The following is a 17,957-nucleotide window of genomic DNA, read 5'->3' on the forward strand; positions in this document are numbered from 1 at the left end:
CGTATATTATTAAATTGAAATTCCGATTCCAGCTCAATTGTGTTTCACAACTTTCCTTGAATTGTGTATACTCTAATAAAAACATTGCTGAGTAGTAAACAAGATAACTCAGAACGTTTAACACCTAATTTATATTGTATTCACAAGGCCCGTAAATATAGGCGTATTTGAAAACAATTAACAAGAGCGAATCTCTATTGTTTGTGGTGAGTGGATCCCACAAATCGACTTCCAGAAAGTCTATTGTTTATGTTATCCTTCACTAGAGACAGATGGCGAAAAGTAACATGTTCCACCCCACCCCCCGTGTTTGAACCCTGGAAACATTCCTTCGATCTGAAATAGTCATTTCAAGCAACATAACTAGGTGATGGTACTTATACTCCAGTAATTACAATCGATATCATACTTGATGAAAGTAGAACATGTCTCCCACAGTCACAGTATTTCTACACGCTTGGATAATATGTAATCAGATACATTCATTGATATCGTGCTGTACGTGAAGATATATATCTTCCGTTTGACAGGACTAACCACAATGTGTATTACAGTCATCGATAACTGTCGGAAACGATCACATTACTCTATATGCAGTGACTTAATACAGATTTTAATGTGTATTCATAAATCATTTCAAGGCTAAGGGAACTAACTTTAAGATTCTAACAGTAATAACTATTCCAAATCACAAGACAGTAAATAAATCACGTTTCTACTAAAACTAGGGGAGGTTATGCCTAGTGTGAAACGTGGACTCATTGGCATGTAGTTAAACGTTTCAAGAACATTAACTTGCGACGTGTAGCATAAATCATTTTAATAATCATCTTATGTTGCGTGAAATTGCGTAAACGTAGTCACATGGTACTTTAGATATCATCTGTACATATTTGTCATCTATTTCAATAATCCAATGGAACATTGCTTTACGGTTCATGAGTGCGTTTGTCAATTGATTCAAATCGAGTGGTACCATCCTTGGGCAAATAAAACTTAATGAGGCATCCACACAATGTACTCTTATTTATGGACTGTGAATGTTTCAGGATGTTGAGATTATAGCAATATTTCCTAGTTTCGTTGCACCCCATGGCCATATATAATCTGGGATTAGCCAAGGATGGCTACTATATGACAGACAATTAGAAAGCCTATTAATTATACTTGAGAAAATTAGAGCAACATGACTTTTTATGACATGGCTTGAAAATATGTAATGTTCAAATTAGTATGCAACTGTTCGTTGGGTGTATTAGTCAACATTGAAAAAAATGCAAATATAATATAAGTGAACTATATATTTGGTCTTTAGAAATAAGAAAACAATAAGTTCTTTGTATGTTTTAGAACTAAACGTTTGTTGTTATTTGCCATAACCATTGAGATAAACTGCGATAATGTCAATGTAAACTGCTGCAATGTTTTTCACACAATAAATTGGAAGATAAAATACTGTCTCACCCAATGATCAATGACCAATATGTTATGCGGATGACTCTTCAGAGCATATGTTTATATACTACCAAATTGTTAGGTATAATAACTAAGTTTATTGGGATTATAGGAATATTACGACGGACGGTAAAATGATTCAATCTTATTCGGGGAAATTTGAACATTCATATAATTATATTGGTTAATAAAATCGAACATATCCATTGACATTATACTTAGAACCGAATGTACATATAGGAAACTAAATTCAGAATATACTGTACTTGGAAAACACTAAAAATCGATTACATGCATTTGCTAATATAACCGGGGCTGAAGCATTAAGACAACGTACGTTAACCACTGAAAAGTATCAAAGTTGAACAAAACATCGTGATGTATTTACAAAAAAAATAATGAGATGGCCATAAAAATGTCGACAAATCTGTGTGTGAAGCCTTTGGTGTTATATGCATAATCTATTACGGAGTCAGAATATTCTTGTCAATAGCCGAATATCACCAAGAATTTCCGTAGATTGGGTTGTGATTAGTTTTCAGCATTTTAGGGTGTCATCAAGTCACCGAAACTATCGAATCAAAGATGAATTATATTACAAAATCAATATTCGATGTGAAGAATTTTTCATTAAGATTAGTCCGTGATGTACTTCAGACTTGAGATGTTTTCTATAATTAGGTTCCTCTTCTTTTGAATTGATAGAACGACTATTTTGCTCATGTTACCAGTGCGTACTGAGCGCGCTTCGAACAATTACGTACTTTATGTTTGAGTTGTGTTTAGCGCGCCTGGAGCAGAAGTGGAACAGCAATGCAGGGGGGGGGGGTTATTTGTAGAGAAGACACTAATAACGGCACAATACACCATTTAGATCAGTATAACTCTCAAACGCCGCAACTTTCAGATTTGATTTTTGGGAAAATTACTCATAATTGAAAAGATTTTTAACTAAGTATTGCCGAGAATATAACTTTAAATGGACCATAATACAATTAAAACTGTTCCATATTAATGATCATAGAATATTCTGCTGTCATCTAAATACTTCTCCTTTAGCATTAGAGACAGGGTGAATCAAAATCGATTGATAATGCCGAATTTCAACTGATTCAGAATTTCTTTCTTTCATTTTTTGTTACTGAAAGGAGTGACATGCTCATTTTAAAGAATGTCATGAAAGTCGCCTTTGAAAAAGAACATATTAATAACACAAATAAAACTACAAGACAGATAAGATAAGGAAATATATAATCATTTACTTTCGAAAAGTCGATTAAGACTATGAATTATAACCCATGGTTCCAACTGTTATAATTGCATAACCTTTGTGCAACCTATTACTATCTATTCGACCATCAACCATATGCAAATACAGTAAGGATGCTATCACTGACAGATTGCTGTACAACTATACATTATAAATGTTATAAATCAACAAATAAAAAAGACAAAAATTACAAAAAAAGTAATGGTGACAATATTTCACTCATAAACTTGGTGTAATCTCTCAATGTCATTAATAGTATTCATAAAATAAAACTAACGAATATATGAATTATATCTGCCATGGGTTCCATACAACTGAGCCATACTCAAAACAACAAGAATGAAATATAAAATTGTTGAAGTCTTCGCCTGGTTGAAGTCAAAGCTGTTCCGTTTAACTCAAAGCATTTTAGTTACGGCACATGAAATATGGTCAGAAAAAAGGTTTTAACAACACTTCTAGATCCATTATTGGCGACACTCTGAATGAGAGTTTGCAATACAGTCATTACAGTTGAATAATGCCATCTTTTAGTGAATGGCATAATATGACATCTTGTTACATTTAGCTCTTATTTTCCGATTAGCACCAGACATTTTTTTATGTCATCCTATAACTTCCGACAGCCAAAAACGTTTTAGTGATCTAAATAATTTAATGTTGCCGGCTTTTAGAAGGCATTGCGAGTTGAGACACACTGACGGAAGGCCGTTCGCAAATATAACAAACAAATCATACTATACTGAGCACCAGACTGAAAAATTACCCCCTGTCCGTAATAACCAATCTAATGAAACGCATGCGCAGAATACATCCCCCACATTCAAAATGTACGAACAGGCTGTGACAGGCAGAATCGAAAGTCTTGCTGAAACACTATCAACTTGTATTTTGTTAGTAAAACACTTATCGATAAACGCAACATAACCTATAATAAGATTAGTTTGTGTAGACCGATTTTATTTTTCTTATGCCCCCCCCCACAAACACACACCAAAAGCTATCCTCCTATTTCAGTCAAAAAGCTACATATGTGAAGTAATATGTGTGCATGGATTCATCTCTGACGTAGTTACTGATGCCCCGCGAACCTCTATTACATCTTTAAGTGATTCATAGTCACCATTGTCACAGTGACGAACACACCACTCAGCATAATGAGTTTTCTTCTCCTCTCGTAAAGTGCAGTGAGATGTTGTAACAAGGTGGCAATCGCCAATGTGTGACCATTTCTTTTCTCACGAGCGTTTATATTGGTACCTTCAGAACTGATCATTAGTGAGTAATGGTAATATCTCATTATAACTATTGAAAGTTGATACTGTGGTCAAGGTTAAACTCATTAAGTAGTTTCAAACAAAATACTAATTCATAAAGTAATCTTGCTCTTGTGTGGCAATCAGTAAGAATATAGGTATATAAAAGAATGTGAATAGTGAGGTGGCTAGTGAAAAAACAGAAACATTGCATATCCCATATTTTATTCCGTTGCGTAGCTTTTGAGAGCACAGGTTTAAAATAGAAAGTATCAGAACTAGCACACACCGTGAGTTATATTCCTGGATGTAGCTATGGAGAAAAAAGATCTATGAGAGAATGCATTAGAAATATTTCACATCGTTAACTGTATTCTTAAACATAGCTATTGAGAATCCAGCTCTAGAAGCGAATGCATTAGAAATATTACATACTTGGACGTAGGTATTAGAAAATGACAGTTTCTGAATATAAAGTACAATAAATCATAGGTGTTCCTAAGGAAACACAAGCTAAGTTGTCTTGTGAGATGTCATGCTTGAAGTTAAATGTACCAAAGAGAGAAACAACCATATTTCTTCTTGGGGCAGATGATAAATATTCCTCTTTTCTCACTCTCAGCTGCACGCTTGAGATGCCGATGCATATCTGAAGTTAGTGTCAATGTTTAAGCTATTACTAAAATTACATGTACATATGCGAATATATAGACATGACGATTGAAACTCTCAACTCAACAAATACGCCACGTCACTGTAAGGAGACGTGACCCGTTACGCCACAATACACTGTTTAAACAAAAGAACAGTTCGAAATAGCGTGTTGTGATCGCTCACTTACAATGGCGATATGGACATGTGCAATTCAAATCTCCGACGTCAAAACCAACATTCAGAATATAATTCCGCACACAAATAAGCCCTAGCATAACCAAGGGAAGAATGACCCACAGAATTGCAATTCTGACCACTGGCAGTGACGAACATTAACTTCAACTTTTAAACATTGTAGACGTTATACAAAGCATTATATAATGGAATATTTTGTTCTACTGCGTATACATAGCGATTGGGTATTTTGGTCTGGGTGAAATCTAGCCAAGTAACATAATATTATTACAGAAACATTGCGAAATTAATAACAATTGAACTAAAGTATAATGCAAGTCTTTGTATTGTTGGAAGGGAAATGTCGCGTCACTTTGGGGGTCTATGCATTGTTTGATATCAACTATCTCATCATAATACGAGGGACACTAAAGCGTTTATGTTGTTAGCACAAAGTGAGCATGAACTCTCTCACATGCAAGGACGCGCAGTAATAAAAAACAAAATGTGAATATTGTAATCGGGTGTATATTTTGTGTCGTCTTTATAGAGACGCGCCACCTATGTATTGATTTTCGAACGTAGTAGCATACTAATACTTAAGTTGAACGCGTATAGTGGCGCCAAGTAGCATCTAGTGAGGTGACATGGGTTAGAATTATGCGATTCAGGACTGAACGTAGACTGACGCTCGGAAAACGGCGACATTGCACATTATTAATGATTGTCTTATTGTGTCTCGGGGACATTGATGGAAATTTACCTTAAACGAATATTCAATTACTAGATCATCGGACATTGTTATTTTTAGTAAACTATGCCGTCATGTTGAATTTTATTCCAGAGGTGCAATAGAATCCTCTGGGGAGTAAGAGCAGCTGCATATGTGTATTGCATACTGGGCTTTCATGGGATGACGGTCTCAGTGGTTAACAAGAGTCGAATTGACTCATTAGGCCTAAAGAGTTTAACATTCAAGTGAATCTTGATACCAAGTCAGTGAATTTATTGATATAATCAATCTCTCAAATCAACCATGTCTTCTTTTAGTCGTGCAATGTAGCAGTCAATCAACGATTCATGTAACCCACGAAAAAGATCTACTTCCGTTAATGTCCGAAGAAAAAGAATAATTGTTATTTATATGGTCTTGATGTCTTGAAATGCTCTCATGTGGATTGCCGTGTGATTCAGTCACACGTAAATGCATCTTGTTGCCGGTTGGTTTATTCCTCAAATAAATTATATTAAGATGTAACATGCGAAAGTTATTTTTATCGTGGTTCGGACATAAAAACTTCGATGGAATAAACGTAAACATTAAGACATAACAGACGTCATCACGGTGTAACCATATCAAGACGTCGTTTCTTCGATGACACACACAACCGTAGAATGTGTATTGTCTGACAGACATGTACCTGCTCGGCAACCTCTTCTTGTGATGTCATAGTGTGTAGAAACATTCTGGGTCACTTTGCTGTGTTATCGCTGCAATCAAGCGCCATAGTATAAATTGGACAAATTACTTGCACCAGACGTGTAAGTTTTCAAAGAGAGACCCACATTTGAACATACTAGCTGGTCATGTGTTTACATAAGCTGACCATTGTCCAAATGACTAAATGACTAATCCCGCGATTTCCGGAAAACACTGGAATTTACGGGATGCACTCAGTGTCACCTTGGAGGAAAAAGACAGAAGAAGTTACAACTGGTTGAGCCTATTAAATTTTCTTCCTTTCTAGTAGAGTTAGTCCTCTTATCTTGTCTGTTTAAACGTCTTTTGATACCCATGATCATTTCCGACGCTCGCGTTCACTGTCATTGTAACCAAAGGCGGGTCTTTTTTACGGTGTTTTACGAGAATAAGAGTAATTTTACTTGCGCGATGCGTTTAGTAAGAATGCTATTGTTATGACAAGTTTATTCATGTTTGAATTTTTAAAATCGGCCGATCTATCAGTAAGTTAAAATTATGCCCCCCCAGAGTACTCCGCGCATGCAATAGACGACGGAATTAAACTTGACTGTTTCCGAGTTTTTTTTTGTCGTTAACGGTATTGCATGACTTCCGGGTACATCTCACGCTATTATCCAGGCGTCGCAGTTTTGAGATATATCCTCTTCAATCACGACTTCTTCAATTTCATTTACTTCCGCTGAATTGAAACAATCATCGACTTCGTCTTTGCGACCGCCATTTTAAACAATGACCTCTGGCACGACGGTTTTCGAATATTCCCGAGGGCTCTCGAAGTACGTCCGTAATACTGACATCGGAAATATAAGCTTCCGTCTACAGTTCCTTCAGAATACGGTCAGTATACCAGATTAGATTTCAGCGAGTCCTTGAAACGTTTGTTAACGGCAAGATCAATGGGTTGCAGCCGATTGGTACAACAGGCCGGAACAAACACATGGAACCTTCGATCCTAAACCAGTTGTAATACCATCAACAATTCCTGTTCAACAGCATTCACCAACTATTTACAAATAAGCTTTAGTTCAAGTGCATCTGATAGGACACAATGAACAATCAAATTCATCTGAGCTTCTGCAAAGGCAAACATTTTACAAAATCATAGCAGTGCTCGTCTGTTTAAGGCTTCGAACACCCATTTGAGAAACATCAGTGTTTTCTATTGTTAAAAAAATAATATTAATACAATTAATGACATATTATTTTTCCGTATATTATGTATTATCCCATGACAGAATATATTGGCGTATTTTTTTCTGTACATTAACCGGTCCTTATAGATTAGGTGTCGGAGACTTCACATAACATGTAATCAGCACATAATTTGCGTTTATGAAAAATCGATATACACTTTTAGATAAGTCGGTTGTTACTACAGGTCTACATATCTATGAATGGTGCTGTCAATCAATAACAAACACCATTGTCATTAATATAAGCTGTCAAACTAATAAATGTCACATCATTTATGGTTACGTGTTGAGTTGTTATATTTGAATACACGTTGATCTCATTACCACCCCATTACGGTAACATAGATTATGTCATTCGGAAAATACAAAGGAACTTTTCGTGAGTGTACATAACATTAGTTGACAAATCGTTCGAGTAATTTCGCCATGAAATTTTAATAAAAAAACAACAACAAAGAAGTGGAAAAATACACTGTGCATACTTTTTTATATAACTGTATACAATCAATTCTGAAATTGTATTCATCGGAGATATGGTAATCGAATTATCTATTCCGCAATATATTTCGATATTAATTCTGTATAACCTGTCGGATTTTTATATATAAGTAAAACCGATATAATGGATCGACTCGAGGACATTCACTAATTTGGTTAATGACCTATTTTTAATTATATTTGAATAAACTGAATCGTTTATTCAAAATCGCTTTCCGTTATTATTATGTCATTATTAGATTAGTGATCTATTAAGACCTAACATTAAATCTCTGTCGACAAACAATGCACTTATGTCACGGTCTATAAACAATGCGATAGTTTACATTTATGTTTTTATATCTCACACGCACCACAGATAGAATGAGCATGTGCATGGCATTAGAACGCAACACGTTCCATATGGATAACAGGATGTGCTCACCTGTTATTCATAGCTTTTATAGTCACGAACTGCCCTCGTAGTCTCAGACGATTCAAACACTACCATGCATTATATTTGAAAATAAATCAATAAATAAACACCAGATGTATTGGCATTATTATAATTAATTAATTAATCTAAAATCAAACCTCATCCATTGTGAAGTCGTGGATTCTGAAACACTATTAAATTAATTCAAACTGTTCTATACCAATATCAATGTTAAAAATAGCCTTCATTAATCCTTATTATGTAGAAAACTCAGTCACATAACATCAATAACAATTTCACCAATTTGTTGACGCGCATATATGCAACATTTACACAAGGTTGTGTTTTTATTTTACAGGAGGAGAATGATCGTAGAAGCCGAAACATGCCATATAATTACACACTAAACAAGCACTACACTCAGAGGAGTAATACAATAATTTCAGTGAATCAGCACATGAACAATACGCTCCCAGAGCGACCTACGTTGTAACAGTAATCGACATAAACAATCTTTAAAGACTCATAGCACTAATGTTATTATTTGTTGATAGTTTTGCAATAAAGACGGTTTATGGCAAGTCTGTGTACGTTTATTTTTTTAATATGTCATGTTGATGATAATCAATCAATTAATCAATCAATCAATCATATAAAATGCGCATATAATGCATTGATAAGTTGTCTGTAATACTTATGAGCACTTTATGTAGATGCATAAACCGTGAGAGACGAGCAGCCACCTGCTAACACCACAGCCCAAGGCTTATGTTTAATAGACGAGTGTAATCGATGGCGATTGTAGAAGAATATCCTGTAAAAAGTCAGCGAGTGTTCGTAATTATTGTTCTATGTCACAATACTGTGACATGAAGACGTATCAATGTTCATGAAAAGACAATGATAACTTTATGCATGTTGACGCGTAATCGGCAGGTCAATCTTTTATTTTCCTGGACTTAATATTGTCAAGGCAACACTATAAAATAACTAATCATGTTCGGATGTATAACGACGAGCCAGGTTTATATAATGTCACCAATACGTTGGCTCGTTGAACAATCTACTGTTCCGCCTTCGGGTTTAGTATTGATGAAAATGTCCAATTTAACTTCCAAATGAACACATGTTACTACAGGACGCTGAATTACTGCTGATTGACATACATGTTATTGAATCTGGATTATGCACCAGAAGGCAAATCAATATGCATGTAAGGTGTGAGGTTTTAAGCTAATATCCCAGACATAAAGAAATACGCCAACTAGATGATTAACGATAACCCCCGTATTCATAATGTAAAAATAAGATAACTGTTATTAAACTTATAATAATGGGTGTCTGACAGACTCTAAGATCAATTACCAAATTGAAGACACATTTAATTACAATAAGTACGTATCAGTAATTATAGTAGTAATTAATATTATACCCAATTTGTATTTATATTTTGAATTGATTTGATTCAGTCATCACATGAATTCAGTCGTCACAAAAGAAATAGCAAGCATTCAGTTTCCCTAAGATAACATACGTGTATGTCTTAATCAGGATGTGACAACTAATTTAAGATGACCGCAATTCTCACACTGCACTGTTGTGTGTGGTATGAGCGGCTTTCAAATTTGACACCACTTCGTTATTGTGTGTATGCCATGTCGTTTTTCACTTGTTTGACTTTGTTTTTTATGTTGTGCTATAATTTATGTACATAGTTTTCGAGTCTTTTTCTTGGGTTTGTAATTTTGCATACATTGCAGCAGTCGTCGCGCAGCGCAAGACTGTGACACGTTTGAATGAATGGATTATGCTAATATAACTCTTAGAGATGCATACGCTGCCAAGTCGGATCGAACACAAGTCACCAGCTGTCAACTGTGTTGTGACGGAATAAGTTAGATCTTTGAACAGTGCTCAAACTACAATTTATTTCAAGGTATTTTGTGTTAGCAAGAGTAATTAAATTAATACACTATATACATTGATACATGGAGCGATTGGCACAGTATTCCCATTCAAAACAATATGTACAACGGTCAATTAACTCACGAACTTAAGCATACAAAATTACTTAGATAATTGTACCAGTCAGTCAGTCAATCGTTCATTGACTTATTAAAACACTGACAAGGTTTACACAATGTCGTCCAAAACAAATACAAAAATATATATAAAAGAGAATAGAAGAGCGTTGATGTAATCTAAATAGGTTGAAAATACTGAGCTTTCGGTTAATATACGCAGCGCTGTTGCGATATTTTTCACGGATTATGCAAAGCGAAAAAGGTCACTGGGGACATAATATCCTCAGAGAATGTGCCTTATTGGTATGAGTATCTTTATCTTATAAGAACAGACCGAATTAGAGCTCGAAATGTTTGGTACGACTATTTTTAACCCCGGCAATTGATCAATCATCAGTGACGCCATCTTGAAACATGATCGACTCACGTATAGATTAGGTAAATCGATAAACTGCTCAGCTGCGATCGTCAAATATGACTGTTGCATTTTTGCATTGCTAATGCCCGTTCAAACTATTAATAATACAATAATAACTTCAGAATCTTTAGAAAGACACACGTTTCTAACAGTAGGCATCAATAAAGAATAAAGTTAAATAAAACAAACAAATCATATTGTAAGTTTGTTATTGTATATAAATTCTGCTAGTTTTGTCTGAGATTAGTTTGTATTTCAATGGAACAGACTGAATTTGACATATTTATTCGAGGTTCCATAATGTTCCAAGAGTAGTATTCTATTTCTTGTAGTGGGTATTACCCACAAATTAGTTTTTGGGGGACTGGTGTGCCTATTTGCTATGGCTTTGTATATTTGTAGATCTTAAAACATTAAAATGCATTCACATCAAAATGAAATATAACGACAAACATAACGAGTGAGCGATCACAGATGGGCGCACAAATGATTACTAAAAAATAAAACTGACATAAGCATGGGACGTCGAATTATCACATGAAATGCGCAGGCGTTTATATTTATTAGTTCACACGTGAGCTGAGCATGTTAAGGATGACCTACCGACATTACTAACTATTAACTATTCGAATAAAACATAAAAAAAAACATTGTTAGATGAAGAACAACTTGTGGATGAAGTAAATTTCTGAAGATTATTTGTGAGTGAACCACACAATCAAAACGACGGTGCTCGTATCGGATTTGAGTGATGAAATTCACAAGTGGTTAACTTATTCACAATATCTTTTTAACAATGAATTAGAAGGACTGTGTTATAAAGATGTGTTAGGGCAAATATCCTGCTTGCACGAAAGACATGTCATAGTTTTGAATTGAAATTTAGATCGGATATTGGGTAATTTCTGCTGCATCATTATATTTACTGTCTCCAAATTATGTCATATTTAACCTTCCTGATATTGCTTTGTAATACTAGTTTTTTTTCTTAAAAAAGTCGCGATCATAACCGTTTCAATTTTGTGTACATACTCTGGAGAGGAATACTCGGCAAATGTCCTTGTAACCTTCGTGCACAAGAGCTCACACTAAATGAGCTGTGCTATTGATTATACTATTCTAAAGACATCAAAAGAAAACGTTAATAAATTAAATAATGATTTTGATATACCGTAACGAGGATGACTGTTCAGGTGCATTGAGATGTGCAAGCATGCATCCATTGCCACAAGAAATGGTTGGATACACCTTGGATGATCTAAAGTATAACCATCTTAATCCTTTGTATCAGTACGTGTCTGTTGAGCAGGGGATAGATTCATAATTAGTCTGGGACGGTCTGATGCCTTCGGTACATGACACAGGTGAGTTTAAGAAGCAGGATTATAACCTCTCGTATAGTATAATTACATGCTTCTCTAATAGGATTGAAACCACCATCAGTATAATGCATGCCTTCTCAGGAAGCCTCAGCAATTGCCAGAAAGGAGGTACCCTGTCTAGAGGTGCACAAATATATGTGTCATCCTCTATTAAAAGAAAAGTCCTCCATTTATTTATTTTGTTGGTCAGATAATTAGGGTGGTCAGCATCATTCTCTGCATGGCACTAACATTCAGATTGCACCTAAAGCCTCCCTCGAAAACCTGTCGAGTAACAGCAAGTGTCAAGAATATAGACATAATTTAGCAGTGATGCTGAAGCAGGACAACCCTCCTTTGGCGATTATTTTCTCACAAAAGTAAAAGAAAGAATCAATCATGTCACTGAGAACAGGGCCAGGTTTAGAGATAACATATTTCACAGGGCAAAGCCCAGGGGCAACAACATTATCATGCTGACTATGATCGCTCTCTTAGCAGTGTGCATAAACACGGAAGTGATATCATCAACCTCCCTGCAGAAATTCACCCCAAAATTGGCCATGGCTGTAAGATCAGATAGTGAGGGGATATGGAGGGCTTTCTTGACAAAATATGGACATGAATGCACATACAACAGGTGTTTGGATCAACAAACAAGTGAGTTAATTCACACTCAAACACGTTGAGAGTGATGAATTGTGGTGGGACAACAACAAAAGATGGGAAAGTGACAAATCATTAACAATCAGTGGCAACAAGGGGCAATGCAAAATGTGGCACAGAACCTTTAGAACGATTTTGATGTAAAGGGCTCCTTACTGTGAAATGGAGAGACGTAACAGAAACACTATCCATCAATTTAGAAGCAGTGTCACGAATATACATTCATAGACTTGAAGGTAGTTATAAATCCGACAAAGGCAGAAAGTGTTTGACATTCATGGCGATACGTCTTGCAAAGTTTTTCATGGCGATTCCATGCCTTGCAATAATGGCTTGTTCGTAATGAATATACCACATAATTTCATCCTAATTGACATATAACCATATGACATGCACTGGCCGCAAGAATGACTTTATAGATGCAAATCAATCTTCCACAAAGAGCTAAATTGTCTAACCACACTATCTGAATGGACCAGGAATAATGGTAGGCATTTTCGACATGGCTTTCTCAGCTTTGACCTCTACAAGTTTACAGAAAATGAATCTCAAGGTAAAACAAAACAGAAAAACAAATGTTTATTCTAAAATATGGAGCAGATATACCCACTAGTGTTGGAGTAGTGCCAGTGTTTTAATTACTTGCTTGCCTATATTCATTGTGAATTCCAAGTAGGTGTGCTGTATTTCAGTTGGCCACAAAATATGCTACACTGAGTTAATATCCCAACTTCAGGACAAATGTGGCGTGGAAACAACCATGCCAATCTGATTAGGCATGTGATATGATCTCACAAATAACTGGCCATGAAATCAACCTCTTTCTTAGTATGGAATCAATATTATCGCTCGTACAGTAACATGGCAACCAGTGAAAATTACCACCAGTAATTTCCTATACTAATATTTATAATGGGTAATTTCTTTGTTCAAAATTAATCACGTGATCTGTAATTTAATTGATTTCCCTACAAAAAAAATATATTACTTAATGAGTAAAGTCTACATCAATGTAGGCAAGAATCAACAAACGATTCAGGAAAAATTAATACTGATGACATGTGACCAGCTTCTATTCAGTACACATCAATGTGTTGTTACATAATAGAGCTTCGAGTATTTCAAGATGCACTAACAAACTGAAACTGCATATTTGTATACTTCCTGTGAAAATAAACTGTTAGCTGCTTAATATACACGTTATTCGCCCAGGCATGCCTATCTGTCTGTCGTTGGTGGCACGATAATGTCGGAAAAACAGATAAACATTTGAACAATTATTCAAAATAACCACTATTTCGATTTAAATCACTACATACAGACTATTTTCAGTAACCCATAATGAATGAATGTGCCTAAGAATGCCTGAGCAGGGGTATATATTGAAACTAAATGTGACGAAAGATAAATGATATTAGAACATACATGTATAACAAATAAGAATAAAATATGGATATTCAATAATAAAAAAGAATTACATAATTACAATTAATAACAGGCCTAACATGAAGAAAGTCTGCTCCATGCACAAATCAGAGGTTGCTGACCGAAAATAAGATGAATAAAACGCACAACAGGGAATTCTAGATGGAAATCCCCATTGCGTGCAAAAAAGACAGATCGTTGACCAAAAACAGTAAGCCTGAGGCTTTTACTTCATCACATGTGAAAAGAAAGTGTTACCTACTTTTAATGTGAATAGTGCCAATTGTCACCATATTACGTATTCTATCACAAATAGTAAACGAGCTCAAGTAATAAGCATGTCTTAATTTTCTAACAGCTTTTAGTGTTGCACAAAGCATAGATGATGTCACTTATTCAGTGTAAGGAAACCGCCATAATATTGAGTGAATTCAATCAGTAAAACAGTGCAGTTCTTGAATAACGTGGTAATATTCAAGAAACCATGTCATACCACACAACAATGTACAAGTTTTAAAAAATACAGCGAAGGAACAAAGTTCAATGTGATTTAGAAAATAAAAACTAAGGTTTTTATTTATACAATGTTTCGTAATGTCATAATGGTATGGAGTGTTGTGTGAATACATATCCATTAACAAGTATCTTAAGCTGAGTGAGGAAGCATTAATCTGAAACTTGCACAAAATAATTACCCTAAAAGGCACTCAAACCAGATTTTCTTGGCAGCCTTCAGTAAGTATTCACTGTCCAAGATCATTTGGATTTTTTAAATCACGATATAATTAGGCTCAGGTTTTTGACTCAGATGTACTCGTCGGCCAAATGATCTAGAAATATGGCTATGTAAAGAGCTAGTTTAGTATTAGTGCTAATGAAGGTATGAAGTACACGTCTCTACTTCTGCACTATGACGATCTTTGTTTCTTTGTAACTGGCTCCGTGGAAGTGGAAGACGGTTTAATTTCACTGTCATCTTCATCTGAATTGTCCTCTTCATCTGAATAGAATAAATAGAAACACAGAATAAATTACATGGTGTGATGTTTTCACTGCAACCCGATCTAGATTCCTTGGAAAAATTCCTTTTGCATCATCAAACATCTTTTAAAAATTATTGTTGTGTTTGCTTAAACACAGATCTTTCTAAACCGATTATTAAGTTTTTGAAAATTTGAAGAATCAACATTTGCTGTTTAAATGGCAACCGGATCCAAATATTTCCTAAAATATAGTTAATTGGTCCTTTGAATCTTTAAACAATTTCATGACAATGGGTCGATAACTTATTGTACTATCTTACCGCCGGCAGACAGAAAAACAAACCAAAATAATCTGTTTGAAGGAGGTACACACACACGAAAGTGAAGTGACATTCAAAAATAAGCATATTCATCAATGACGTGTATCTGTTGAATGGTATTGTTTGACAAAAAAGTTAAAAAAAAAACATGTCATAAGATTTCCACAGCTCTATAATTTATTTTAAAATAGACAATGTGTACATACAACTGCCCTGACGCAATGAGGACATTCGTGTTAACAGTAATGTTATTACTTAAATTAATAGTTTAACGTAATGTGATGTCAGTTGTACTGTTATCGATATTCAACTTTGAATAATCAACAATATTAAATCAGACGATCCCCAGTAGCTAGTATTGCGGGTTGATAATATGCAAATAACACAAGGATTGTCACGAACACCTGGTCAGTTCTGTGATGTTTATTCCAACGTTTCGCCCTAGAAATAGGGCTTCTTCAAGAAAACTCTGTTGGGATACCGTGAGATGTAAATTGGCAATAAGCATGATAGTTTCAACCTCACTATAGACATCAACATTCTACTTGGATTGGATCACTGTTGACGATTTACCTAATTAGAAACAATTTCTTTAGCAGAGATGTCTTGCTTCAAAAGAGATAACCATATATATATATATATATATATATATATATATATATATATATATATATATATATATATATATATATATATATATATACATACGTGGACAGAGAAATTAAGACACGGCTACATGAGTAAAGTTCATCAGGAGTTAAGACTTTATATATATATGAGGTACTCTATGTACCTTACGAAACAGTACTGTAGAGTGAACTTTACTCATGTAGTCGTGTCTTAATTTCTCTGTCCACGTATGTAAATCTGCTCTACAAACTCATCGTTTAGTATCGAGCACTCTCACCTGGAATAATCGACTACCTTCCTATATATATATATATGCATTTTTCCGAAAAGATATAGTATAATGTTTGATAACATAAATTTGTAGGATGCTTTCATTCTCTCTTTTAAATTATTTCAACATATTCTCTTGAGCTAAGGTCCTCATGTTCACCTTCCAAAGAAAAGTAGCATGTTTCATATATCGCCATCACGTACATATAAGGCAGTGACATTCCCAAAAGAAATATTCATGGTTTGGTGTATTTTATTGCTGTTTCTCGCATTTTGATCGAGAGCTTGAAAGACAACAATGGGCATCAATTGTGAACAGACAGGATGTCAATGCCAAGTTTGTATAAAATCAACCTAGGCATGACTGAAAAACAAGGTTTGAGATTTGGTTAATACGCCTGTCAGTCAAAAAACAACACATCTATGTGATCATTATATCATATGTATCTTATCTTAGTACCAACGCATGTCAGAGAAATTATGTATGCACGGATAAACACATAGATGGATGGATAGATGGAACTGCACATCAACATCAAATCTATTTTGGGAATTTTATGAAAATATACTACATATGGCAAGGTTGATATCATCAGAATGTTGCCATGAAGGGTTTGTGATGTTATGTTCACAACTCATGCTTTCGAAAAACATTCAAGTTAACTGACTGTAACATGGAAAAACCTGCTGTCCTATTAATACTTTGCTGTGATGCATCAAATCAAAACATCTATTTTAATCTATATGTTGCCAGCCATGCTTTTAGACAGTTATTCAAGTGTTCTTGATATGTTATTTTGAGTGCTATAATTAGGTTGTATCTCCACTTCACTCACAGCTGCTGAACTACTTACACATCAAAGCACATTGTAACTGATTCATCCATTACATGACAATTTTACTGAGTTTTTGTTTTGTTCAACAATGCTACTCACTGCATCCTCTTTTGCCACTCTGTAGAAACAGCATATAAATACATGCAGTTCATTTAGATTAGTGTATCATTAAATAGATTAGTTTATTGGCATAACTTTGCATATGACTCAATTTCTACATGTTTATATACATCATAGCACAAGCTGATTCACAAATGTGTTTTTCCTACCATCATCGAGTGATTCGTACATTGTTGAGGAAAATAACAAATAATTACTGAGTAAGATTTTACTAATAATCAGTTTCAGTCAAAAGTTAGTAAAAAGTGAAGGATGAGAATGTGCATACTATATATAACAAGTTGCAAGTGGAAGTTTAACATCCAAATTGGAGATGTATTGTAATTCTGAATATTTACTATTAATAATATTAAATAATATTAGTTTAAAAGACATATTTATGAACAAACAGAAGAAAACCAAATATGAAGGGGATTCACCTGCCTCCAAGATGACTTTGTAAGCCCAACTATACTTATACAAGTATGTGAAACCTTGTGAATTATGCAGTATTTAAAACAAATGCC

General features: G+C 34.7%; 1 protein-coding gene across 1 annotated transcript in view; it reads right to left on the reverse strand.

The window, feature by feature from the left end:
- Positions 1-14,831: 14,831 nt before the first annotated feature.
- Positions 14,832-17,957, reverse strand: part of LOC146748106 (uncharacterized) — a 40,814-nt gene continuing 37,688 nt past the window's right edge. Inside the window, exon 2 of the mRNA XM_085491205.1 lies at positions 14,832-15,292. Coding sequence (XP_085347331.1) covers positions 15,201-15,292 — 92 coding nt within the window. The 3' untranslated portion in view covers positions 14,832-15,200. The remainder of the gene's footprint in view (positions 15,293-17,957) is intronic.

Source organism: Saccoglossus kowalevskii, chromosome 2 (genome assembly GCF_978046115.1).
Source record: "Saccoglossus kowalevskii chromosome 2, keSacKowa6.1, whole genome shotgun sequence".
NCBI classification, from domain to species: Eukaryota; Metazoa; Hemichordata; class Enteropneusta; family Harrimaniidae; genus Saccoglossus; species Saccoglossus kowalevskii.